The following is a 23103-nucleotide window of genomic DNA, read 5'->3' on the forward strand; positions in this document are numbered from 1 at the left end:
TATAGTTCTGATAAGTTAAAATGTCGCCTAAAAATGTGTTGTTGCTTATTGTAAAATAAAACATTTTAGTCACAAATTATTCATTTATTTATAAACCGTGTATCACATATGCGTAGTGTACATTCACGACATTAGGCAAGAGTGTGCTTAATTCATGAAAATTATGAAAAAATACATTTTCTCGTAACACTTAACGACACTTAACTTATTATAGCGTTTAGTCAAAGTTGATAAATTCGTGCGCTTATGAAAACAACAACAGCGTAAATGCGAAATTGTAAAACAACCATGATTTTAGAATTTAGGATTGCATTAAAGTCGAGCCCTGTATTAGTAAATGTTCCAAAAGCTAAATTAAACTTAAACTTAACCTTCAGATGATGGGAAAATGGGACTGATAATAGTCTTTTTCTTTTTTGAAAATGAAAACAAGGCTAAAATTAGAATGCGCTTGATCACGCGCGACTAAAGCTTTCTGAAGGCGTAGGCATACTTGATGCATGCATTCATCTTTAATTTTATTGTTATAGATAGGTAATGAATAGCTTTTGTCAGTTGTCATTAAAACTTGTGGAACACACATAGGATTTTAGAAATAGGCAACTTTAGGATTACCATTTAGAAAAAGATCATTTACATTCTGAGCTTGCTCATAATTGGGAAAAACTTGGCGGTACTTATAGTCATCAATACAGGTCAACTGATATTAGTACTCTCAAATGTTAGTTTTCGTGGTGTCACTAGCAGATATGTTCAAAATCCATTTCAAGCTAAATAAAGTTTAAAATATCACTGTATTTTAAAAAGTTAGACATGATATTTTAAACATACTCAGCAAGTCGAACTCGCTTGCTACTAAAACAGATGTATTTCGTTGACTGTCTATATGAAACACGTTGTATATTATTTAAATTTTAGTATGTCAGGTAGTAACAATCAGTCGCGTATATTTCCTTAACATTTATTTTATTAAAGGTCAAAGCTCCAAAATATGAATCGACTGCCCTTGAAATACTTAAAGCGAAACAGTGGTAAAATTATATTCAAATATTATTTAAAGTTAAAAAAACTTCTGTGACTAAAATTATTAATAAAAGAAAGTTTTAAAAGATTAGTATAAAATGCGTGCACAAAATTCGCGGAGCAGTCAAAATTCAAAAGATTTAGTGCGCGTAAAACTTAAGAATAAAGGTAGAGACGCACTAGATCCGTACACGTAAACAGGTTACCGTGTTTTATTTACCAACCAAATAAAACTGTTCTATAGGTTTTAACATAATATTTTTCAAGTTATGATTGTACTGTCGCGACGTGGTAAAATACTATGTCTCATTCATAAACTGGTTCACGCGTACGGATGCAGTGTGTACCGGCCTTAAGGCATTAGGTTTATTATCCACATCACAGCGTAGCGAAGCTTATGATATTGATTCAGTAAAAAACTGTTATGCGACTCGAAATATTATTAGCCCTGTACAGAATTGAGCAAAACATGCTCGATTATGTTTTTTGATATAAGCGTATTAATTTTCATTTAAATAATTTTAGTTCAATTGTTTCCATCATTTTATGATTGTGTCAATGCCTCCTAACTGACATAAAAATGTTGAAAATCATGCCTTTAAAAAAATATTGACACACACACTCCACAATAATTAAGCTGTTTAACAAGTCTGTGCTATATTTCTTGTAAGTTTTACTGTGCACATTGGCGAAATGTTTAAAGCTGTTACGAATATTTTATAAGCACACAGATAGAATGCAGCGTGTCTACGCCTATGTGGACGGTAAGGCTTACTTATGGGCCGATATATCAGTGCCCTGAAGTGTTACAGGTTTAAGGATTTGCCACACTGAATGCGGTCTGCGTTCAAGTCAAAGTAATTACAGCCCGCTGTATTCATTGCTTCGACCTGACCGCAGACCGCATCCAGTGTGCCAAATCCTTTAATTTGTCGTTAACATTTCAATGATCAATTACAATTCACAAATATCTACGCATTTTTAATTTTAACATATTGGAAATTAATACAATTTAATAAATCAAAAATTACACATTACTTTGACATCATCATCAACGCTGAATCAAACTTGACTAATAAAAACGTTAATAAGCATTTTTACAAAATTGTTATTAATATGTAACAATTATTAACATTGCAATTCCGCAGTAAAAAAAGTTAACAAAATCACAACTAAAACGGGACCAAACTACATTATAACATTTGCAGTTTTGCACACTTGCCCTACAAAATCTTTTCTACTATAAAACATTTAACATTTCCCACTGTGACGTCACAGAACGTACATTTTTCACACTTTACAATCCGATACATTTATCAAACACTTTATTACACAATGGTCCCTATAGTTTAGGACCGAAGATACTCTTTGCCTTGTTTACTGCTCTCGTTGATACGACAAACCGACGCGATGTTATAGACGTAACATCCACGAAGACGCGCCCCACCATTCTTCCGCTAATGCTTGAGTATTATTGGTACACGCTAAATTATCCATGAGTGCACAGTGCTTAAGCACACTACAACGATGACGCTCGGATTGCTCGGATCAAACTCCCCGCACTTCCCTCGACTAAAAATTGGTAGGGCGCGTCTTCGTGGATGAAACGATCTATAAGACCAAAATGGTCAAACCTCACAGAATCAATGTAAATCCAAAATTTTCCACATCTTGGGTCTACCAAAACCGCATTTTGCCTTACAAGGGCAGTGTCTAGCGACTGATTCATAACCATCTATTCTTTAAGTTGCTATTCACGTTTCGTATCAAAAAGTCATTTTCTTGTAACTTCTACACATCTATTCGTTCTATAGGGCTTAGTGATGTGACCATTAAAATGAAAATAATCGAAACAGAATTGAAGTTTATCTTATTACAATAATAACGATCTTCCGAAACCGCTCTAACTATACGACCACGAGTCACGATATCTCGAATAAAAAAATATATAAGACCTACTAAGAATGGGTATTAAAAGAAGAAATGGCCACATCACTAATAAATCAATCGATGAGAATCAATTTATGCTATCTAAGGAGCAAACCCAATCGCTACGTCTGACTATATTACAATTAGGAATGGTAAGACTAACTACATAGATATTGTGTGTCACAATGTCGACAGTGACACGGTTTTGGAAGCTTTCACAAATTTAAAATGTTAACATTTGTCCATAAAAACTAAAAAACTCCTAGCTCTTTTCATGACAGCGAAACGAAAACAAACAAAGTAAAGTCAGCGTCAAATAGTTCGTGACACCCAAAGTAGTCAAAAAGTTCGCAACACGTCTTTGTTACAATGAGGGCTATCGTTTTTATACTTAACAGTTGGCACCCCTGGCGATTGACATTACCTTACTCTACAGTGGCGCCATCTTGATGAGTGCAAATGCGATAGTCCTCCTACCACTTTCGCGCTCACCAGTTGGTGCCACTGTCTTCGCTACTAGCAAGTGACAGGACCTTACTCTACAGTGGCGCTAACTGGTGAGCGCTAAAACGATAGCCCTCATTGGAATAAGGTTGTGTTATCAACTTTTTGACTACTTTGGGTGTCGTGAACTATTTGACGCTGACCTACCACCATCTTTGACACTTCAAAAATATTTTTGAAAACCATGTCACTGCTTCACGATACACTAGAAATACTATTTAGATTAACAATAACTACACTAAAATAGCCGCTACTGTAAATGCACTAACCCCTAGTCGCTGTCTTTTATTAGGAAATACATCTATCGAGAAAATTATTTTCAACATTATTTTGGCTTATTTGGTATTTTGCTAGCGAGCGGAGCGACCGAAGCCTGCACAGATGGGATCCAGACAGCAAGCCAAAGTATTATCGTCCTTATCACAACTGTCTACGGTTTATAAAAAACTAAGCATGTTGTCAGTATTATGTATCTGGGTCGCTACATCCATGCAGACTTCGAGGACAATCGAGATAATAGTTTGTACATTAAAATGGCTACATATTTAAAAGGTAATAAATAAAGGCATTTTTGTTATCACGCCATTATACTACTCAAATGCGTCCTATGTACAGTCAGCGTCAAATAATTTGTGACTTTCAAAGTAGCCAAAAAGTTCGCAACACGTCTTTGTCACAATTGCAATAAGCTTGTGCTGTCAGCTTTTAGTCCACTTTGAGTGTGTAAAACTATTTGACGCTGACTGTAGAATTGACAGCACATCAGACTATATATTTTTGTTGTAAAATCACCTCTAATACAACTACATAAGATGTCACAGTGCTTATCTTGATGTGAGTCACAAGTCCCCGTACATAAAATGGAAGAAATGTCTCGATTGATCCAAACGCGACTACCCCGCGTATCCTACATGGCACACTATGTCGAATCTAAATACGATTGCGTGGTCCAATAATTGATATTTTCCAATAATAACATTAAATCGAAGAGATAGACAATTTATAACAAACTATTATTACGAAAATATATTTATTTCATGTTATCATAGTTATGCTCAAACTAATAACCGTTACAATATTTTTGAGCAAAATATTTTAACTCTCAACTAATTAATTGTAAGGAAGTGGAAACTACCCGTTTTAATTTTTATCAAATTATTACATTGGGGTCAATTCTGGTGTGAATTTCTAAACTTAACTGTTAATTTGTTCTTGTATTGTTTTAGCAAGTAACCTTGCAAGTATTGAATCAAGATATTGATAATTTTTTCACACTTCAGAAAAGTTATTATTATTAATAATCAAGTTTAGATAATGCATCGTCAGAATTAAACCCTTTCTCATAAGATTTGCAGCACGATACAATAGTGTACACTAAAGAATATATTATTAACTCTACATAAACAAATTCACGGCAAAATTACAATACACTGACGAAATAATTAATAATCAACATAATTAGAATTAAGTACATTTCATAACAATATATTAAATAAACTCTAATTGTGATGTTCTTTTTACAGAAGAGATAATAATTAATTAATCATAAGATTGAAGAAATCGTGACGTCTCGCTCTCTCAGTATATGGAGCGAGTGAGAGGTAAAACACGTCACAATCACAATATTATCTGACCCTATTGTTCACCTCTCTGGTTTATATTTATTTGCTTGAGTATACTTCGCATATTATTTTAATTATTTTTGTGAACTTCAATAATAAAAAGGTCATAAAAACTTCATCAAATTAAGGATTTAACTTTTTTTTAAACTTAATAAAACATATTTTACGAACGGAAAATGCAAAATATTTTTTGTTAACAAAGTACTATTGTTGACAACCCTAACAAATTAAACTACATAGCCTGCCTCCTTGTTAATAATAAATAAATATAAATTCAAATACAAATTTATTTATTTGCATATATTAAAATAGACCATTAATAATTTGAACTTGAAAATAAAATACGTGGAAATAATTGTTAATTAAATGGTATTCATATTAGACTAGGCTTAGTTTAACTAGAGTTGTCAACATTAATATTTTTTTTTACAATCAACCGCAACATACTAAATCATTGAAATTTAATTTACAAACGACGAGGTACTAAAAATATAAAACATTTAACACTATTTTTGTACAACAATTTCATTATTTGTTCACTTGCATTGAAAATATTATATTAAAAAAAGTGTATTTAAATAATTCAGAGTTGTAAATAAAACCTTGATAAAACAATTTCATTAATAAAATACAGTCGGCAAGAAAAGTTTTAAGCGAAAATTTTTGTTCGAGTTTTCGTATTCGGGTGTTGAAATATTAAGAGCAAAGTATCCGAACAAGCCAAAAGGATACGACCAAATTAATACAATTTTGACATAGAGGCCAACATTTCGACAAAAGTTTATTTTTGTTCATTTTTGCCACAATTGCAAACAAACTATAGAATATTATTTTATTAGTACTCTTAAATAATGTTTCAGCATTAAAATGTTATAATAAGAAAAATAATCATAATTATACAAATCAATGGTAAAACTTCGCTAGGTGCGACGACGAGATGGCGCTGTAAAAATTACCAAGTATTTTTTTACCATCATGCCTTTGTTTTACTTTTAATTTGTGTACACTTACAGCAAAAATGATAAAATAAACGCGTTCAACATCCTTTTGACTTTGGACGGGCTTTAAAAAGGGCCGATGCAACCCGACTGAATAAAAAAGTATTTGACAGAAAGCGTTCATTTGACATCTATTAACATCGAAAGCGACTTTTTAATTCAGCCGACTTGCATCTTTAAAATACCCGTTTCCTTAACATTAAAGATTGATATTAATATTTGGGCACATTATTATTCGAAGTCACTGTTAATATGTAAAAGTTATTTATTTCGACCAGGCATTATACAAAATATTAATCACTTTGAACGTGACTGTACATTTCAGAAAAATCGAAGAGTTATAAAATTCACATTGCTCTCTTATATCACTTACTAATTTTATTAACTACAACAAACACATTACATTATATGAAGTCCTTCGTTTCATTACGAATCCCGTACTTTATGGAAGCGACTGTACAGTACATAATCGCTGACCACACGTTAATTCTATTACCCACTGCCGAACACTGGTATTTTGACTAGACGTCATTCAAAAACGCACTTTATTACAACACAATAAAATTAAATTTCACATAACTAATAATGTCACAACTAAATGATATGGAAAAATCGTCTTTATTACAACGGAAAAGTGAATGGAGGGAGATTCGTTAAAAATTTGAGCGTCACATTGCTTTTAAGACAAACATAAATAATTCAACGTCCCTTAGAAAATAACGTTTCTAAAATTAATGACTTACCTTCCTTCTTCCGTAGTCAATACCTGAAACGTAAACAACAAATTAATAAACAAGAGGATTTATTGACAAAAATGTGCACCAAAAAGATTTCACTCTATCATAGCTTTAAATGAGTCGTCTAGTTTCAAAACCCGCTAAAACGCTCCTGCAACGAATTTCTGTTTATATCTCTAAATGACGTTACTGCAATTTTCTCATCATACTGTTCAATCATTTTCGATCAAAATTCACTAAAAGACTACTAAACTAGCACTTAAAATTTGGTTTGTGTTACAAACTCCGCTAAAACGCCGTCCGTTTCTTTCAAAACCCTCTAAAAGTTGATTGACCAATGGCAGCACGGTATTTTGGTCACGTGACTGCGAAATCAGTATGGAGATTTTTTCATAACATGCTTAAGGTTGCTGCGGTTTTTTATTGTTTTTGATCCAAAATAATGGAAGATTTGTCTCAGTTCGTGGAAAAATGTAACCCTAAAGACGCAAGAAAGAAACCACGTAATGAAATAGCCTGGAAACGCACCAAGGAGCGCCAGAAACGGAAAGAGAAATTTGTTAAAAAACTACTTTTGAAGCAGCTTTGATGGTGTTATGCAAAATTAACCATTTAGCTGTCGTTGGTTATTGTTACTATTAAGTGTTGGTGATCACTACTGGGATTATAGAAACTTCACTAGCTCAATGCCTTTAGACGAATTTAATTATAAAGGTATGTTACTTTTTACCCGAGTGCAGGAGGGTAATGTGTTTCGAGAGTAGGTAGGTATGTATGTGTGTAATGTGTATGTTTATATCCCTGTACAGTCAGTCAGTGAAGTAAATAAATAAATATCGTGGGATGTTTTTTTTTTATGTGACAGGAGGCAAACGAGCAGATGGATCACCTGATGTCCAGATGTCTAGGAATAAATATTATGTTATAAAAAGGCAAAGACGAGATTGAGAAAATAATTTATAAAAGTTTCTTATTTACATGCTGTAATTTAATTGTTTTTTTTAATAACCCGATAAAACTTGATTAATCTAATAACCTAACCAATAAGTGCAATCGCTTTGAATATTATAGAATGGATGGACAAATTATACGGACAATTATTTATTTTATCATTTTTTGGGTTATTTAATATTATACTTTATTGTAGAACGCCATTCATGCATTAAAATTTGTTCTTATCAAATCCCGCTAAAATACAACATGTCCGTTTCAAATCCCATTAAAACGGAATGTTCGTAACAAAGTACGCCAAAATGAAAATAGTTTTCATTATAATTCAAATTATATTTAATTTAAAGGTGAATAGGAATTACTGTTAGTATTGCCAGATGACAATAATAATTCGTATCATATATTTTTTTGCCTAAGGCCAAAGCTATATGGATAAGCGGTTTTTTTCAATTTCTCGAAATCTTATCAAAATCGTTTTAGCGGGATTTGAAACTAGACGCCTCAAATGCTACAATGATATTGCATTGGCCCGCACTCTCAGCCTAAATCTTCGGTCTCGCGATCGCAATGCACAAGGCTGCGGTATACGGCATGCGGTGGCGGACACATAATCGTATGAAAAACGTCTAGAATGGTTTCTTGTTCCGTCGCAATATGTGTCAGCGGTGAAGAGCAATCCGTCGTAGTTTGCGATAGTTTGTGACACCCAAAGTGGCCACAACGTTGATAACACAACCTTATTCCAAGTGTAAAAAAGACCACTAGCTAATTTAATAACATCTCTATAACTATAGACATAAGATCTACAATGGTACCTGTATTAGATTTAGGACACGCCCGCACTCATAGACCCAAGTCCCCGTACTGCACGGACCACTTGCTAGTGAAATAACATCTCTATAACTATAATCACCTGTATTAGCATAAAGTCCCCGTGCTGCACGGACCAATTGTTAATGAAATAACATTTCTATAACCATATACATAAGATCTACAATGGTATTACCTGTATTAGCATACGCCCTCACTCATAGCCCCAAGTCGCCGTACTGAACGGACCACTTCTCGTAGGCCACGAGGCTGAGAGGCGAGACTGAGGGCCTGATCCTCTTCAGGGCATCCATGAAGTCTTGGAACGTGATGCTTCGGACCAGCGAGAGGTCCAGGCATTTTACTTCCTCAGGGTCGAGTTCTGTGGGTAGAGAAAGTGTTGTTTAGAAAATATTGTCACATTGCCAGGTCAGGTAAATGACTATGGAATCTTGCAATGAAAGCCTAAGGCCTCGGACTAGCTGAATGTCCTAGAGGCTTTCAAGAGTGGTCTATGGGCGGAGGAGGTATCTACCCAACTACCCATAGAACATTACTGAGGAAGGGAAGTACCCCATCTCCGTTAACATCGAAAAAACAGCGGGTGTGTGTGGTCTTTTGTGACCTGCAGCCCTTCTCGATGACCATATAATAAAAGGCATAATAATATGGTGGATACGGTGCCACCTAGGGCACACGAGGGACGGTCTGACTCTTCCGTTCGCTATCCGCGCCAGCTCATCATAATTAGTGACGAGGCGACTCCCCTCCTCATCCTCATACACGCCTCAGCAGTAAGTCCTGCAGGTAGCTTATACCACAGAATAATAATAAGTACTACGTACAGAAGGTTTACTTCGCGAAGGTATTTAAAAAATGAATAAAATTAACCACTTATTTACCTCTCAGTGTCTTCAGGCAACTAAAAAAAGTACATTCTGTGTTTTTATTATTATTTAGGCAGTTAAATACTGCACAGTATTTAGTACACCATTTTCTTTATTTTTATCCAACAAGAATACGCGTGCGTGAGTCAATGCTCGCTCGTATGTGAGGCCTTGTCGAATACAAGCCTACACCCTGTAGGTTGCCATCGTGCTTGTTTTGTTTTCGATGTAAATTCGCGGATATGAACAGGCCTGCCTATACGTTCTTACCTCTGATAGGTCCTAGGGCAGCGTCTCGACACAGCGCAGTAAGGTCGCTTCCCGAGTATCCGTCAGTCAGCGCTGCCAGCCGTGCTAGCTCGTCATCACTCAATGAAGACGCGGCCGCTCCCCGTGCTAACACTCGTCGTAACAGCGAGTCGCGCGTGCGCAGGTCTGGTAGCGACACATACACTCGCTTGGGAAAACGCCTGGAAATAATAGAAATAAATTAAACTGGGATCTATCTATCTAACCAGTGTCTGCCTGCTCCCCTATTTTGGAATGCAGTCTCTCCTAACACAAAATCACTCATAATAGCGTGGTAGCCATGACGATGAGCCAATCGGCGTGCCAAACACTTTCAAGTGGAGTTACTGGTTATTCTGGGCATCTGTATCTCTGTTTGCAAAATGGCTTACCGTAGTGCCGCCTCGTCCAACTCCTGCGGGCGGTTTTGGTGGCCTCCATTGGTGCGCCAAACACCTTCAAGTGATACCTGGTTATTCTAGGGCGTCGTATCTGTCTGATCAAGTATGTCCCTACTCTCCTGGCACAAGTTTCTCACCGTAGCGCGGCCTCGTCGAGATCCTGCGGGCGGTTGGTGGCGGCCATGACGATGAGGCGGTCGGCCTCCTCCAAGTGTCTCTAGTCTCCTGTAAATGTTTGTCACTCAATGTCTAGTAGTCGGCTCACCGTAGCGCGGCCTCGTCGAGCTCCTGCGGGCGATTGGTGGCGGCCATGACGATGAGCCGATTGGTGCGCCAAACACCTTTAAGTGGAGATCTTGGTTATTCTGATCTCTTGACCATGTATGTCCCTATTCTCCTGGAAAAATGTTACTGGTTTAAGTCTCTCACCGTAGCGCCGCCTCGTCGAGCTCCTGCGGGCGGTTGGTGGCGGCCATGACGATGAGACGGTCGGTCACCTCCAAGTGGAGTTCCTGGTTATTCTGGGGTGTCGTGTCTTTGTCTGATCAAGTATGTCCCTACACTTCTGGTTGGTGGTGGTTGATCCTGGCTACATAGGAGTTGCAGTGATGGGAACGAGAGGTGGGAATAGTCCCGTTACTCTTCTGGAAAAATGTGACTGGTTTAAGTCTCTCACCGTAGCGCCGCCTCGTCCAACTCCTGCGGGCGGTTGGTGGCGGCCATGACGATGAGGCGGTCGACTACTTTTAAGTTCCTGGTTATTCTGGGGTGTAGTCTCTTTGTCTGACCAAGTATATGCATCATCTAACGTTATTGATTTAAGTCTCTCACCGTAGCGCCGCCTCGTCGAGCTCCTGCGGGCGGTTGGTGGCGGCCATGACGATGAGGCGGTCGGCGCCGGCGGCGGGCAGCCCGTCGAACTCCACCAGGAACTCCGTCTTCAGCCGCCGCGACGCCTCGTGCTCGCCGCTCGAGCGCTCGCATAGTAACGAGTCGACTTCGTCCACGAAGATTATTGACGGCTGGAGAATAAGTAATAAGTCGAACCTTAACTTCGAACTCCTATGTTCTTCTGATTTGGGATAAACTTGACTATCACTGGTTGGGTCTTTATTGGCGGTCAAGCTGTAGATCCTGGCTACACAGGAGTTGCAGCGGTGGGAATGAGAGGGGAATAGTCCCGTTTTGTGGAGAATAAGTAACGAACCGTTTAATTAAGATACACGTCTTAATATTAAGATCTTCAAAGAATTTCTGGGCTTTTCTCGTCATGCTAGTAGATCAAATGTACAACATTTGAAAAAAGTTGACACTCCGTATTCGGGAACAAATAATATTATTTCTATTCCATTTATAGCGCCATCCAGTCATAAAATAAGCCTGTACTGACTCCACAATTTTAGGCTAACAATTTAGGCACATAAAAGATTTTATTAAAACTAAGCATTTAGTTTGATAAATACCTACAAAACAGATTCACACAAATTATTGGTGGTCTCCTGCGACCTCTAGCGTGATATTGTAGTTTTCCACCACACGTGTGACGAACACCAAATAATTAAATGTTTGCAAATGTTACAAGATTAAAACATTTAGAAAAGTGTACCTAAATATCAAGCACATAAGTATCAAATTACCTGTAACTCCCTGGCGACTTGAAATAGTGCCCGCACCATTTTTTCACCATCGCCGACGTATTTACTCGTGAGTGTCGCTGCTGATATCGAAAAGAAGGTGGCGGAGCATTCCGCAGCGACGCAACGGGCTAGCAGAGTTTTACCTATTAGACAAGAAAAAGGTGTATCGTAAAATAATATTTGCGTCTTGCATGCATCAAATAAATACTTTTTCTTTCTTTATAAAAAGTCTAAATGTCACGTCTCTTTATGGCGTGCACGAGAAAAGCATTTTGATGAGCTTTCCTGTAGTTACCAATAGAGCGCATTTTTTTTCGATACTAGGTAATTTACTGCTTCTTTAACATGACTCTAGATAGGTATTTCTTTTAATTATTTCATTTACTATTTTGTTTTTCTTCTTTTCTAAACTTGTTGACAAGTAGTCAACAAGTTTTTACTTGCATACTAGGTATACCGTACCAGCGGTAAGATCTAGGTGTATTACTCACCATTTCCCGGAGGGCCGAACAGCAGTAGCCCTTTGGCTGGAGATCTCAAGCCCGTGAAGAGTTCCGGCCTCAGAGACGGCAGGACTACCATCTCTTGGAGCGCTTGTTTTGCCGTCTGCAAACATCATCTATTGAAAATCTATTGAAACTGAAAAGTTATTCGTATTAACGAGTTCAGTTGTATTTCTACAACTGAACTCGTTAATACGAATAACTTTTCAGAACCCAGATTTTTATCAATTCAAATCTTTTAGAAGCAATCAATCGATTTGATCTCTATCGAAGACTTGAATTTTGTTGAAGATTGTTATAGATATGCCCTGTACCTATTGATAATATTCTGGATTGTTGCCAATATACGTGGAACAGCCGTTCGTTGTATTTGTATCCATCTACACTACAATAAGACAACTCATTTATATCGTTCTTGTCAATAATTTCAATTAATATAGATGTTCGACATTTCGGATTTATTTTTAGATCAAAAATTACGATAAAAGGCCTCGCCTCTCGGTTGACAGCTCGCGAAAGGCGATACGGTGTTGATCCCTTTCCGAGTTGAATGCCCGTTTTCACCATCAATCCCTAATTTTTAAGCGACCCATATGAAAACAAAATTCCTGTTATGTATTACCATAGGGGTCACTTAAAAATTAGGGATTGATGGTGAAAACGGGCATAAGTCTTCTATGACTTTAAAGCTACATCTCACCTCCTGTCCAGCGATGTCGTCCCAGTGCACCTTAGGCCCCCCTTCCACAATCTCGTCCAGTATCAGCTGGACCAGCTTGGGGTCCACTCCTCGCACCGACAGCGCCGGCTGCGGGGTCCGACTCCTGGTGGGGGTCCCTCGCTGGGACCCTCCGCCCACGGCCCGCCGGATCGGGGACCCGTTGGCAGGCACCTGATACGCGCTCTGACGTGAGAGAGGTATGGTGATGTTAATGGTGGTGAGTGATGGTGCAGGCGTTAGTGATGTGTTAATGCATGTTAATGTTATTGAATTATGTCTTCGATTTAACTTTTGCAAAGCATATCTGTTTCGAAGCGCTTGTATTGCAAGGCCTATAAGATAGGCCCGGTTTCCATCAAAGCGGAGCGGAGAACTGTGTCGGGCCGTCAAATTTTTCTATGGAATTTTGCAGCGGCGGCGGCGCGTTGCGGAGACGAGAAGTGGAAATAATGAAATCTCATTAGTTATACAACACACTTCTCTGCTCCGCTCCGCTATGGTGGAAACCGGACCTAAGGTACACATGCAAAGAGTCTATGTGCTGCCTAGTTTTTTTTTAAGTTTTAGTCCACATTTGAATTTTGAATTAAATTCAAGATGTGATTAACTGCAGATTATAATATCACAATTAATTTGACGGAGGGCTTATGATAATTTGATTTGTCATGGTGTTCTGATCCTGTATCAACCGCCGTGTTTATAAAATCAATACCCATTCTAGGAGCACGCTTTGTTGCATGTGGAATTTAATTGATGTTAATAAGCTACATTATTTCGATGCCGAGCATGCATATTGCATACTTCTGCCAACACAACCAACACGAATGAACGGCCTGCTAAAGGCATTCTGTAAATTGTTTGCCCTTTGTACGGACGACGGCGGTACATCGAGCTATAAAGACTGTAGTAAAGCAACTTTATGTAGCTGTATTTTGGCAACAAAAATGTTTACTTTCATAAGCTTTGGACTGTGTACGGACGACCTGTCATCTCCTTTGCACTGGAGGGAAGTCGAATCTTTACTGTATCCTCCTATGTTCATCTGATTGATTTCGTTAGCGGGTCCAATGACAGTTTAACTTTCCCCCGGGACAAACTTGATCACTTGATCACTGCTTGGGTATTTATTGGCGGTCAAGCTGTATATCCTGGCTACACAGGAGTTGCAGCGGTGGGAGCGAGAGGTAGGAATAGTCCCTTGTATGTACGGACGATTGCTAAACACAGTGGCATCTTATCTCATTGTAATACAAGCTATTTTGCAGCAAATATCTATAGTATATGATGTGCTGTCGACTCTACATAAGCCAGTAAAGTAATATTGTCGCAGATTCGACGCCATTCAATTACAAGTTTAAAATGAAAGTGAATGTGAATATTGGTAATTACATTTTATTGAGACTATCAAGAGTGCAAAGGAAGCTCAATTCCGCTCGTCTGATACCAAACAATTATTATTAATTAAAGAGAAACTAGTTTTGAGTTTCATAAAGTGCTTTCTTTTTAAAGGTTCTTTTGCGCACCTTCTTTGTGAAATACTCAAGTTCAAAAATATGTTTGAGGTACCCAAATAATTGATTCACAAGGTCTCTATAGACGTAACAAAGGCATTATCTAGGTCAAGACATTATTGAAATTAATGCGGAAAGGTATTGATGTACATTTAATTAAACTAATGGAAGGACGTTGTGAAAAAATATAGCCATTATGAGAACGTTTAAGGCTTATTTTTTCTTCGTAGAATAAAAATAGGTTAAAAATTTGGATTTTAGGTACCTAGCTTCGTATTTACGATGAACATTAATGACTAGCTCTTGTTCGTGTAAATCGATACCGTGAATTTCCCGTGGCAAGTCTTAAGATCAAAAATATCCATCCCTTTTATCAAAATTGACTACAAAATCAAACTAATACAATCCTATTTATAGTCTAAATCGAAGAAAACACTACAGTTATTTGTACGAAGGCTGTATAAGTGAACATAAATAAGAACAAAGTTAATTTGCACATAAAAGTAAAAAGTTAGTCATGAAGGATCATTTTCTGAAACTAGCACATGAAATTCACAATCTCTAACCTTCAGGGAACAAGCCAATTTGAACAGGTCTTTACTAGGTAGCTACAATAAAACCGTGGACTGTATGTACTATATCATTCTATTTCGCTTTCAAACTAGTTCTATCTCTGTTCTACTACATTGTCCTACCGTTTGACAGACCTAGACAGACACATTTTGGGCTCCTCTTGACCCAAGGAAATGGAAAAAATCAAATTGAACCGCGTGTTAATCGACCCTCAGTGCCATCTAGTATCACTTTGATACAACTAAAACCCAACATAAACAACAGTACTATCTTTTGATACTATATGTCACTTTATACACATATGTGACTTCAACACAATTTCTTCGTTAACTGACACGGAAGAGATAGATCTGACTTAGAATAGATATGCGGTTATCCGCAGAACTGAGACTCCGCACGAGTCAAGCGATAGATAATTTGTCATGTAATATCTTTATGACAGATAGGATCTACCAAATATGCACTACGTCCGATTTTCATAATCAATCCTAATCTAACACCTGTGTACCTACCATGAGTTTACGTTAAGTGTACTCGCTAGCGAGTACGTCAAAAATCTCTATGAAGATTTTGTTTCTTGAAAGTAGCCGCTAGGGGCGCTGCACAATATGTTATACAATTAATGTCATTTTTTTACGCAGTCGCTAGCGAGCACACCTAACGTAAACTCATGGTAAGCACACCGTATTCACAAACTTAACTATGAGGTCTCACAGTGCGCGTGGATGCACAGGGTGCCATACGAACCAGTCACAGAGCTCTATTCAACGCTGTGCGTTCGATTTGCTGCTTTACTTATGCAAGCATCGTTTGTGAATACGGGCGTTATTCTGCCTGTCAACTGTCAAATGTCAATCTGGGATTGTTTTTTTGTTCCCAATAATGTATCCACAAATAGTGATTGTGATCTGCGCACGCGCATACTAATCTATCAATGGTAGGGTCCATATAATATGTCAGATTACGGATTGACCTTCTGTATGAAAATAACAAAGGTGTTAACCATAAATCAGGGGTGGCCAACCGGTCGATCGCGAATATTAGTCCAGTCGATCGTGGCAAAAAAATACTACATGATTGTGTACTAAACTATGCTGTTTCATTTAAAATTTCAAGAAGTATGTAAATGTTAGGTCGCCCAGGGTTTCGTTAGTAAACAGTAGATCTTATGTCCAAGTTAGCCACCACTGCCATAAATAAATACATAACAATTACATATTACTTCGAAATAAAGGTCTATCCATGGCCGATGTATTTGTATGGCTCAAAGCGTGTAATATTTGCCCATCTTATTAATATACTCAACATCAAATAAATCGCACCTTCCGCGACGCGAACTTCAAAGATTTTCTTCTGACACAATCATGGTGCCCCAACAATATTGGTGTTATTTGAAAGCCCAATAAATATCCTTAAAGAAAAACACATTCAATTTCTTAATAAATGATTAACATATACCATAAATGTGACTTGAAAAAAGACCTCACTTTGGGCTCACCTCTGGCATCAATTAGACCAATATTTATGGTTATAAAACCAAATAATGATCTCACGTGTCCTCTTTAACAGATGGATAGCGATTAATCCCAACTTAACAGTTTTATAGCCATAAAAGTTGGCTCAAGCGTAACTACCTATTTTTTGAAGAAGTGACTCTGGATCCTTCTAACGACACATTTTTGGGGTAAAAACCTTTCCTATAATGAAATCAAGTTTAGAACTAGGCTTTTAAGTAGTGCCAATATTGGTGGGAAGTGGGGATGAACACGTTTAAAAGTGCTTGTCGCGGGAGGTGTGCGATTTATTTGACGACGAGTGTAGTTACGTCAACCTATTATGGACATGATAATAACTGAGATTTTTTTAAATATTCTACGCATTGCTCACAATAAAAGATCGTTAATTAGTGTTACGAAAGCAATTGCAAAATAAAGAATGAGAAATGCTAATGCTGTCCAAATCAGAAGTCATTATCATAATGAGTATGTCAGACACAAAGAAAATGTTCAAGACAAGCGAAATTATCATCTATCTAGCATTAAATAAGGTTAGCGAGTTGTAAAATACGATTATAGTTTTAAATAAAAGCGAGTATTCTCTAAGTAAATCGTAAAAAATGAGAAAAAGCGCCGTCATTTGTTCAAGTTATCTCTTAAAATTATTGCATGCACTTTGCAGTCTGAAAAGTATGAATGGTGGTTGAAGTGACAGTTAGACTGTTGGTTCGTTTACATTAGTAAATTAACTAAGTTTGTATTATTAATGCTACTAGCTACTGCACGCGGTTATGTCTGTGTGATTCGGTTTGCCTTACACGATGGAAAATCTATATCACGTGCCCTGTAAATAATTTTCTTGGCGGCAAAAGCTCTCCCAGGTCTAACCTATTAACCTATATCTGAGTATAGCAAAATTATTTTGGTTTGGCATGAAATACAACAGACAGAATGATCATTCTTTATGTAGAGCTAGAATACAGTTCGCTAGTCGCTTATTTTACAAACTTACCTGCAATACCTGCGCCTGAAGACAAAGTACCTAACATTGGTGACAGATTTAATTTCCTGTTAGCTTCACGTAGAACAATATTACGTATATTATCGCGAAATTGAATCTGTCACACACAAATCTTATTTTGTTTAGAGTCCCTGTGCCCTGTAGTAATGATTTATTTAGTAAGTAATAATCATGAGATACTAAATGGTTGGGCCTATGCCCAAATTCTGCATTTTTTCACCTTAAACTTCATTTTCTTCGGTGGCTCCAACTCTTTAAAGTTATTTAGCTGCATAGAATGGTTTCCTACCAATCTGTTGATCGGATTCGGGACCAGCACCTTCGCAGGAGTCAGGTGGCCAGTGTTTAGTGCCACGCGAGAAACCTCAATAGAAAATTATGAAGAAAATCCGCACTCGTTTTTGTCTTTGAAACGTCTGTCACCGCAACACTCATGTGAAGAAAACGGCTGAATTTTCATGAGACTTAAAAACGCAAGAATTATCGACGGGTTGACCCTCGAAGCTCGGTCTCCGTCTCCTGATCCGCAGGTTGGTGGTTTTCATTTTATGCGACTATATTTTTAAGTTTTTGGAGTCACCAATTGTCCCCCGCACATATCTCGTCTCCCGCAATTTTTTGTATCCCAGTGTGGCTATTTACACGCCACACCACTAGAGATAAGACAGTTGTCTAACACTGAACAGTCCCTATGACAATGACAGGAGGGCGTTACTTTTAACACTGAATTATTAGTTTCGATTTTCGCCACGTTGGAAAACACTGAAAACGTCATTTACAAGAGGACGCTATCAATACTGGGTTATTATTTTCGATTTTGCCACTTGACGTTTCAGAATCGTTCAACTATCATGATAAACTTTACTACTCTTAGGCTAAGTTGCACCACCTAACTTTGACCGTAACGATAAAACGTTAACCGGTTTTTTGTATGGAGTTTGACAGATTTTTTACGTTTGTCAAAGTTAAAGTAAGATGGTGTAACCGTGTAACCCAGCTTTAGCATATAAACATGCCTACAAACTCACGTGCAACTAAATATGCACATAGAAACGGCAGGATAACGCACAAGTAGCCCTTTTATTTACTTCACGGACATGCTTAAAGGACTAAGGAAGTAGGCCGCACGAATGGCCTTATAAGGATTCTGTTTCCTATAGGTGTGGAATAAGTAATCGCACGAGTATGGTGCAAGCTTTGTTACAGCTCAAGGTCTATGTGTTTAGACAAAAGAACTAAATTGTGGCATCTTATGTTCTTGGAGCAGGGTCGAAATTGCAAGGAAAAAATATAGCCTGACGTGCCGTTGTCTGTTAATTCGAATTGTAATTTGGCGTTAGTGAGATACAGAAATACTCTTCCTAGGTCTTTAACTACTGCGTGACCATTAATCAAAAAGAGTTTAACTTTGGTTGAATATTCTGAAATTCAGTTGTGAGAACTTGCCAAGTTACACATTTAGTCCAGTCAATAAAGCATTATAGATGGAAATCCGTGGAACACAATTTTTGACTTCGGGACTTTATTTAGACTAGTCAGGAGGTGAACATAGCAAAAGTCCCCGCCCTTAGCCCTTGAGCCGGCAGGGAGAGGGGGGTTTAAAGGTACCACTTTTCGGTTTTTCGCTTAATCCTCGGAAACTATGCGTCCTAGTGTCATGGCTACTATGAACCAAAAAAAGCTTATTTAATTTGCTACAGGTGAGATAGTCAAGTTTTTCTATATCTTGTATAGTTTTCGCGGCATCTGCTCTAGAAGGTCTGTAATATTGGAAATTTTATTTTTGTCTTACATGTTCCCATCAGGAGAAAATCGACTAAATCAACATTGAGCAAACATTCTAGATATGCGGGAGCATGTTAAGCCTAGTTCCAGAGAGGGGACTGCACCGTGCGTATATTTAGACGAACCACTTGCAGCCACTTTTGACTCCTCATCACTCAAAAAGTACTGTGCATTAACACTTCAAATTTGGCTCATGTGTTGAAACTTACGAGATAAACATCCGCTTCAAATTTCATAAATATACCTCAAACGGTTCTTTAGGTATTGACGTCCAAAAATCTACATGTCTGACCTTTAGACCAAATTCTAACCACTTCCAGATGACCTTGAAGGTTCAAATTTGGCATCCAGATAGGTAGATGTGTAAATACAAAGGAAGAAATAAAAAACCAGTAAATTTTAACATTTCACAGGTAATAGATAGATTTTAGTGTTCTAAATGTCGATTTTTGAACGTCAATACCTAAATAACCGTTTGAGGTATATTTATGAAATTTGAAGCTGATATTTATCTCGTAAGTTTTAACACATGAGCCAAATTTGAAGTGTTAATGCACAGTAGTTTTTGAGTGATGAGGAGTCAAAAGTGGCTGCAAGTGGTTCGTCTAAATATACACACGGTGCAGTCCCCTCTCTGGAACTAGGCTTAACATGCTCCCGCATGTCTAGAATGTTTGCTCAATGTTGATTTAGTCGATTTTCTTCTGATGGGAACATGTAAGACAAAAATAAAATTTCCAATATTACAGACCTTCTAGAGCAGATGCCGCGAAAACTATACAAGATATAGAAAAACTTGACTATCTCACCTGTAGCAAATTGAATAAGCTTTTTTTGGTTCATAGTAGCTATGACACTAGGACGCATAGTTTCCGAGGATTAAGCGAAAAACCGAAAAGTGGTACCTTTAAACCCCCCTCTCTCCGCCGGCTCAAGGGCTAAGGGCGGGGACTTTTGCTATGTTCACCTCCTAACTAGTCTAAATAAAGTCCCGAGGTCAGAAATTGTGTTCCACAGATTTCTCTCTACACCGTCGTTAAGGCATTCATTGACTGGACTAATTAGTGAGTAGCAAGGAACATTAACTAGTTTTTTTTACCTTATAGAACTTGGCACCCTTCTAGATTTCAATATGTTTTGGCCGACCTTGAACTTCCTAAACCATACGCCGCCTTTTTACACGTTTATGAGTCAGACTTAATCATTCAATGGTTCAATTTCAATTTTCAATTAGTTCAATATGTAACAAACAGCAAAATACCAGACATCTACATACCTAATACTGAACTGTCTATGTGCCAATAAAAAAACTACGAAAACAAAAGAACGATTTGGTGTTTTCTGAAGTACCTATCCATCTTTCTGTTCCGAAACAAGAAAGTGACACGAGCAATAGTGACAGAGAGAACAGAAAATACGGAACATACGCAAGGCCTAAGGGCTATATTTCACCGGGACACCATTGCGGCGCAACCAGTCGCCGGCTACCAACAATGTTTTAGGGCTATATTTCACCGGGACACCATGGCAGCGCAACCAGTTGCCACTACCAACAAAATGTATACAGCTTTGTGCAACCAAACGGAAACCCGGTGAGTAATAATAACTCTCTATAGAGCTGTATACATTTTATGGGTAGCCGGCGACTGGTTGCGCCGCCATGGTGTCCCGGTGAAATATAGCCCTTATACAGGCGATAGAATGTCAAGCTAAGCACTGTGGCATCTTATGTAATTGTTATAAGAGTTATTTTGAAAAAAGGTGTAAGCCAGGGGGCGTAGTGTGAGTTTACGCCAAACGCGTTCGATATCGACTGCGTTAATAAAAAATATACAAATAATTATGAAGATTTTAGTTCTTAAAAGTTTCCGCTATGGGCGCTGTACAATCCGTCATACATTTAATGTCACTTTTTTACGCAGTCGATATCGAATCCGTATGAAGTAAACTCCTACTACGCCCCCTGATCGCCATCACCATCGCGCACTCAGGCTGTACACTGTACGCGTTGGTTTGGCCGAAGCTTGTGTTTTACTCCATTAGTGTTCGACTTACCGAAAGCTGGCGTTTCACAGCCGGCGGTGTCGACGCCGGCTTCACAGGGTATCTGCTATAACTCCCATTAGAGCTGTTGGGCTGCGACGAGGACCTGCCCATAGACCGGGGCAGCGTCTGGGACTTCATCAGGGGTCCGCCCACGCTGGGGGCGCGCCGCCCAGCCGTGGTCAACTTGCGGCCTGCCACTGATAGGAGAAATTGGTGTTAGAACGGCTGGATAAGGTGCCGTTGTACAGCTTTGGGAATGTTGAAAGAATCGGACGCTATTGTAAGAGTTTTGGGACTCTTATGAATGTTGTAGTAAGAATGAATGAAATTCTCAATGTACGGTATTAAGCTGCAAATAAAAATACAGATTTGAGTAGTTTCATTTGTTATGCAATGGGCAATAGCAGCTCACTACAAAGCGGATACCTTTTTACAGCCTCAGGTTATATTATAAATTAGACATCCTTACATTAATGATTCTACTAGCTTTATTAAATTAATAATGTATTTCTTAGTTTCTTTAACAGTTAAGTCGGCTTATTTCTTCAACATCCCCCTATAAATATGGAATTAAAATACATTAAAAGTTCACAGCGGAAAATAGGATTAATGTTGTAAGCTGATTATAAAACTATAAACAATATGCAAAAATTTATAGTCGATGCAATTATAACACCCAAAGCCTACCTGTGTTTAACGAAATTACGCTTGCATGTACAATGTTAATAAACCCATGCACCCTCGGTTGAAACAACGCCTGTGTCCTGCAGAACCCTTTAGATTCTAGATTGTACTCGAAACTTGCATGTCATAAACCCTTTTTTAAACAATACCCTCCGTCTGCTCTGTCATAGTCGGATAAAAGCGCTCGAGAGACTCTACGAACACCAAACTTGTCGTTTTAGTTGATGAGCGCTTGGCACTTATTTAGATACAAACGTAGACTTCACTATGAAGGGGCAAAAGTGTCATACAAGTCTTTAAGACTATTTTCGTTCTTAAGGGCGAAAACGCCTAAACAACCTACGTCTCCTATTGTATGTTTGAGAGAATTCTAAAAATATTTTCGCGCGAATCAATAACCAAGAGTCACGGTGAGGTTAAGTGGACTCTGCAGAGGTCAAATTAGAGACGCATAAATTCAAAAGATAAAGAAAAATCGATTGCTTGTAAGCATGAGATGGAGATGTTGTTTACAGAAATACCTAACCCTAGACTTTCAATTGACCATTAGATAACATAGTAGACAGATGGCCTGTGCCATTCTACAAGTGAGACGTTAATATTTATACGGTGTTTGACACCATTAATTAATCCTAAAATGGTGCACTTCTCTTCTAATTGCAGTGCCCTACAGGGTCAAGAATATGTTCTAGTTTTTAAGTTCATATAATGGAGCCAATAAATTAACTTGAGTACCTATCCTTCATTTAACACTTAACGTTAACCCCAAAAACCCAAAGTTTTAAAACTTTTAAATTAAGACTTTTATTAGCTTTGGATGTAATTAATAGCTTGTTAATAGCTTATCAAAAGTATGGCAATCGATTGGCGGTGTCAACCCAATTTTTAGTCTATTTTATGCAGACTAAAATAGAAAAACAAGTTTCATGAAAACACGTGCATCTAAATGGTCACTTATTCACTTGTCACAATATGC

The 23103-nt window shown here is 37.9% G+C and overlaps 1 protein-coding gene across 1 annotated transcript in view; it reads right to left on the minus strand.

Moving 5' to 3' along the window:
• Positions 1 to 69: 69 nt before the first annotated feature.
• Positions 70 to 23103, minus strand: part of LOC135080727 (spastin) — a 36981-nt gene continuing 13947 nt past the window's right edge. The window contains exons 3-10 of the mRNA XM_063975440.1: positions 21453 to 21640; positions 12991 to 13131; positions 12279 to 12393; positions 11788 to 11930; positions 10982 to 11172; positions 9732 to 9931; positions 8771 to 8956; positions 70 to 6842 (exon numbers count right to left, since the gene is read on the minus strand). Of these exons, the coding sequence (XP_063831510.1) occupies positions 8793 to 8956; positions 9732 to 9931; positions 10982 to 11172; positions 11788 to 11930; positions 12279 to 12393; positions 12991 to 13131; positions 21453 to 21640 (1142 nt within the window). The 3' untranslated portion in view covers positions 70 to 6842; positions 8771 to 8792. The remainder of the gene's footprint in view (positions 6843 to 8770; positions 8957 to 9731; positions 9932 to 10981; positions 11173 to 11787; positions 11931 to 12278; positions 12394 to 12990; positions 13132 to 21452; positions 21641 to 23103) is intronic.

The sequence above is a fragment of the Ostrinia nubilalis genome, chromosome 18 (assembly GCF_963855985.1).
Source record: "Ostrinia nubilalis chromosome 18, ilOstNubi1.1, whole genome shotgun sequence".
NCBI lineage: Eukaryota > Metazoa > Arthropoda > Insecta > Lepidoptera > Crambidae > Ostrinia > Ostrinia nubilalis.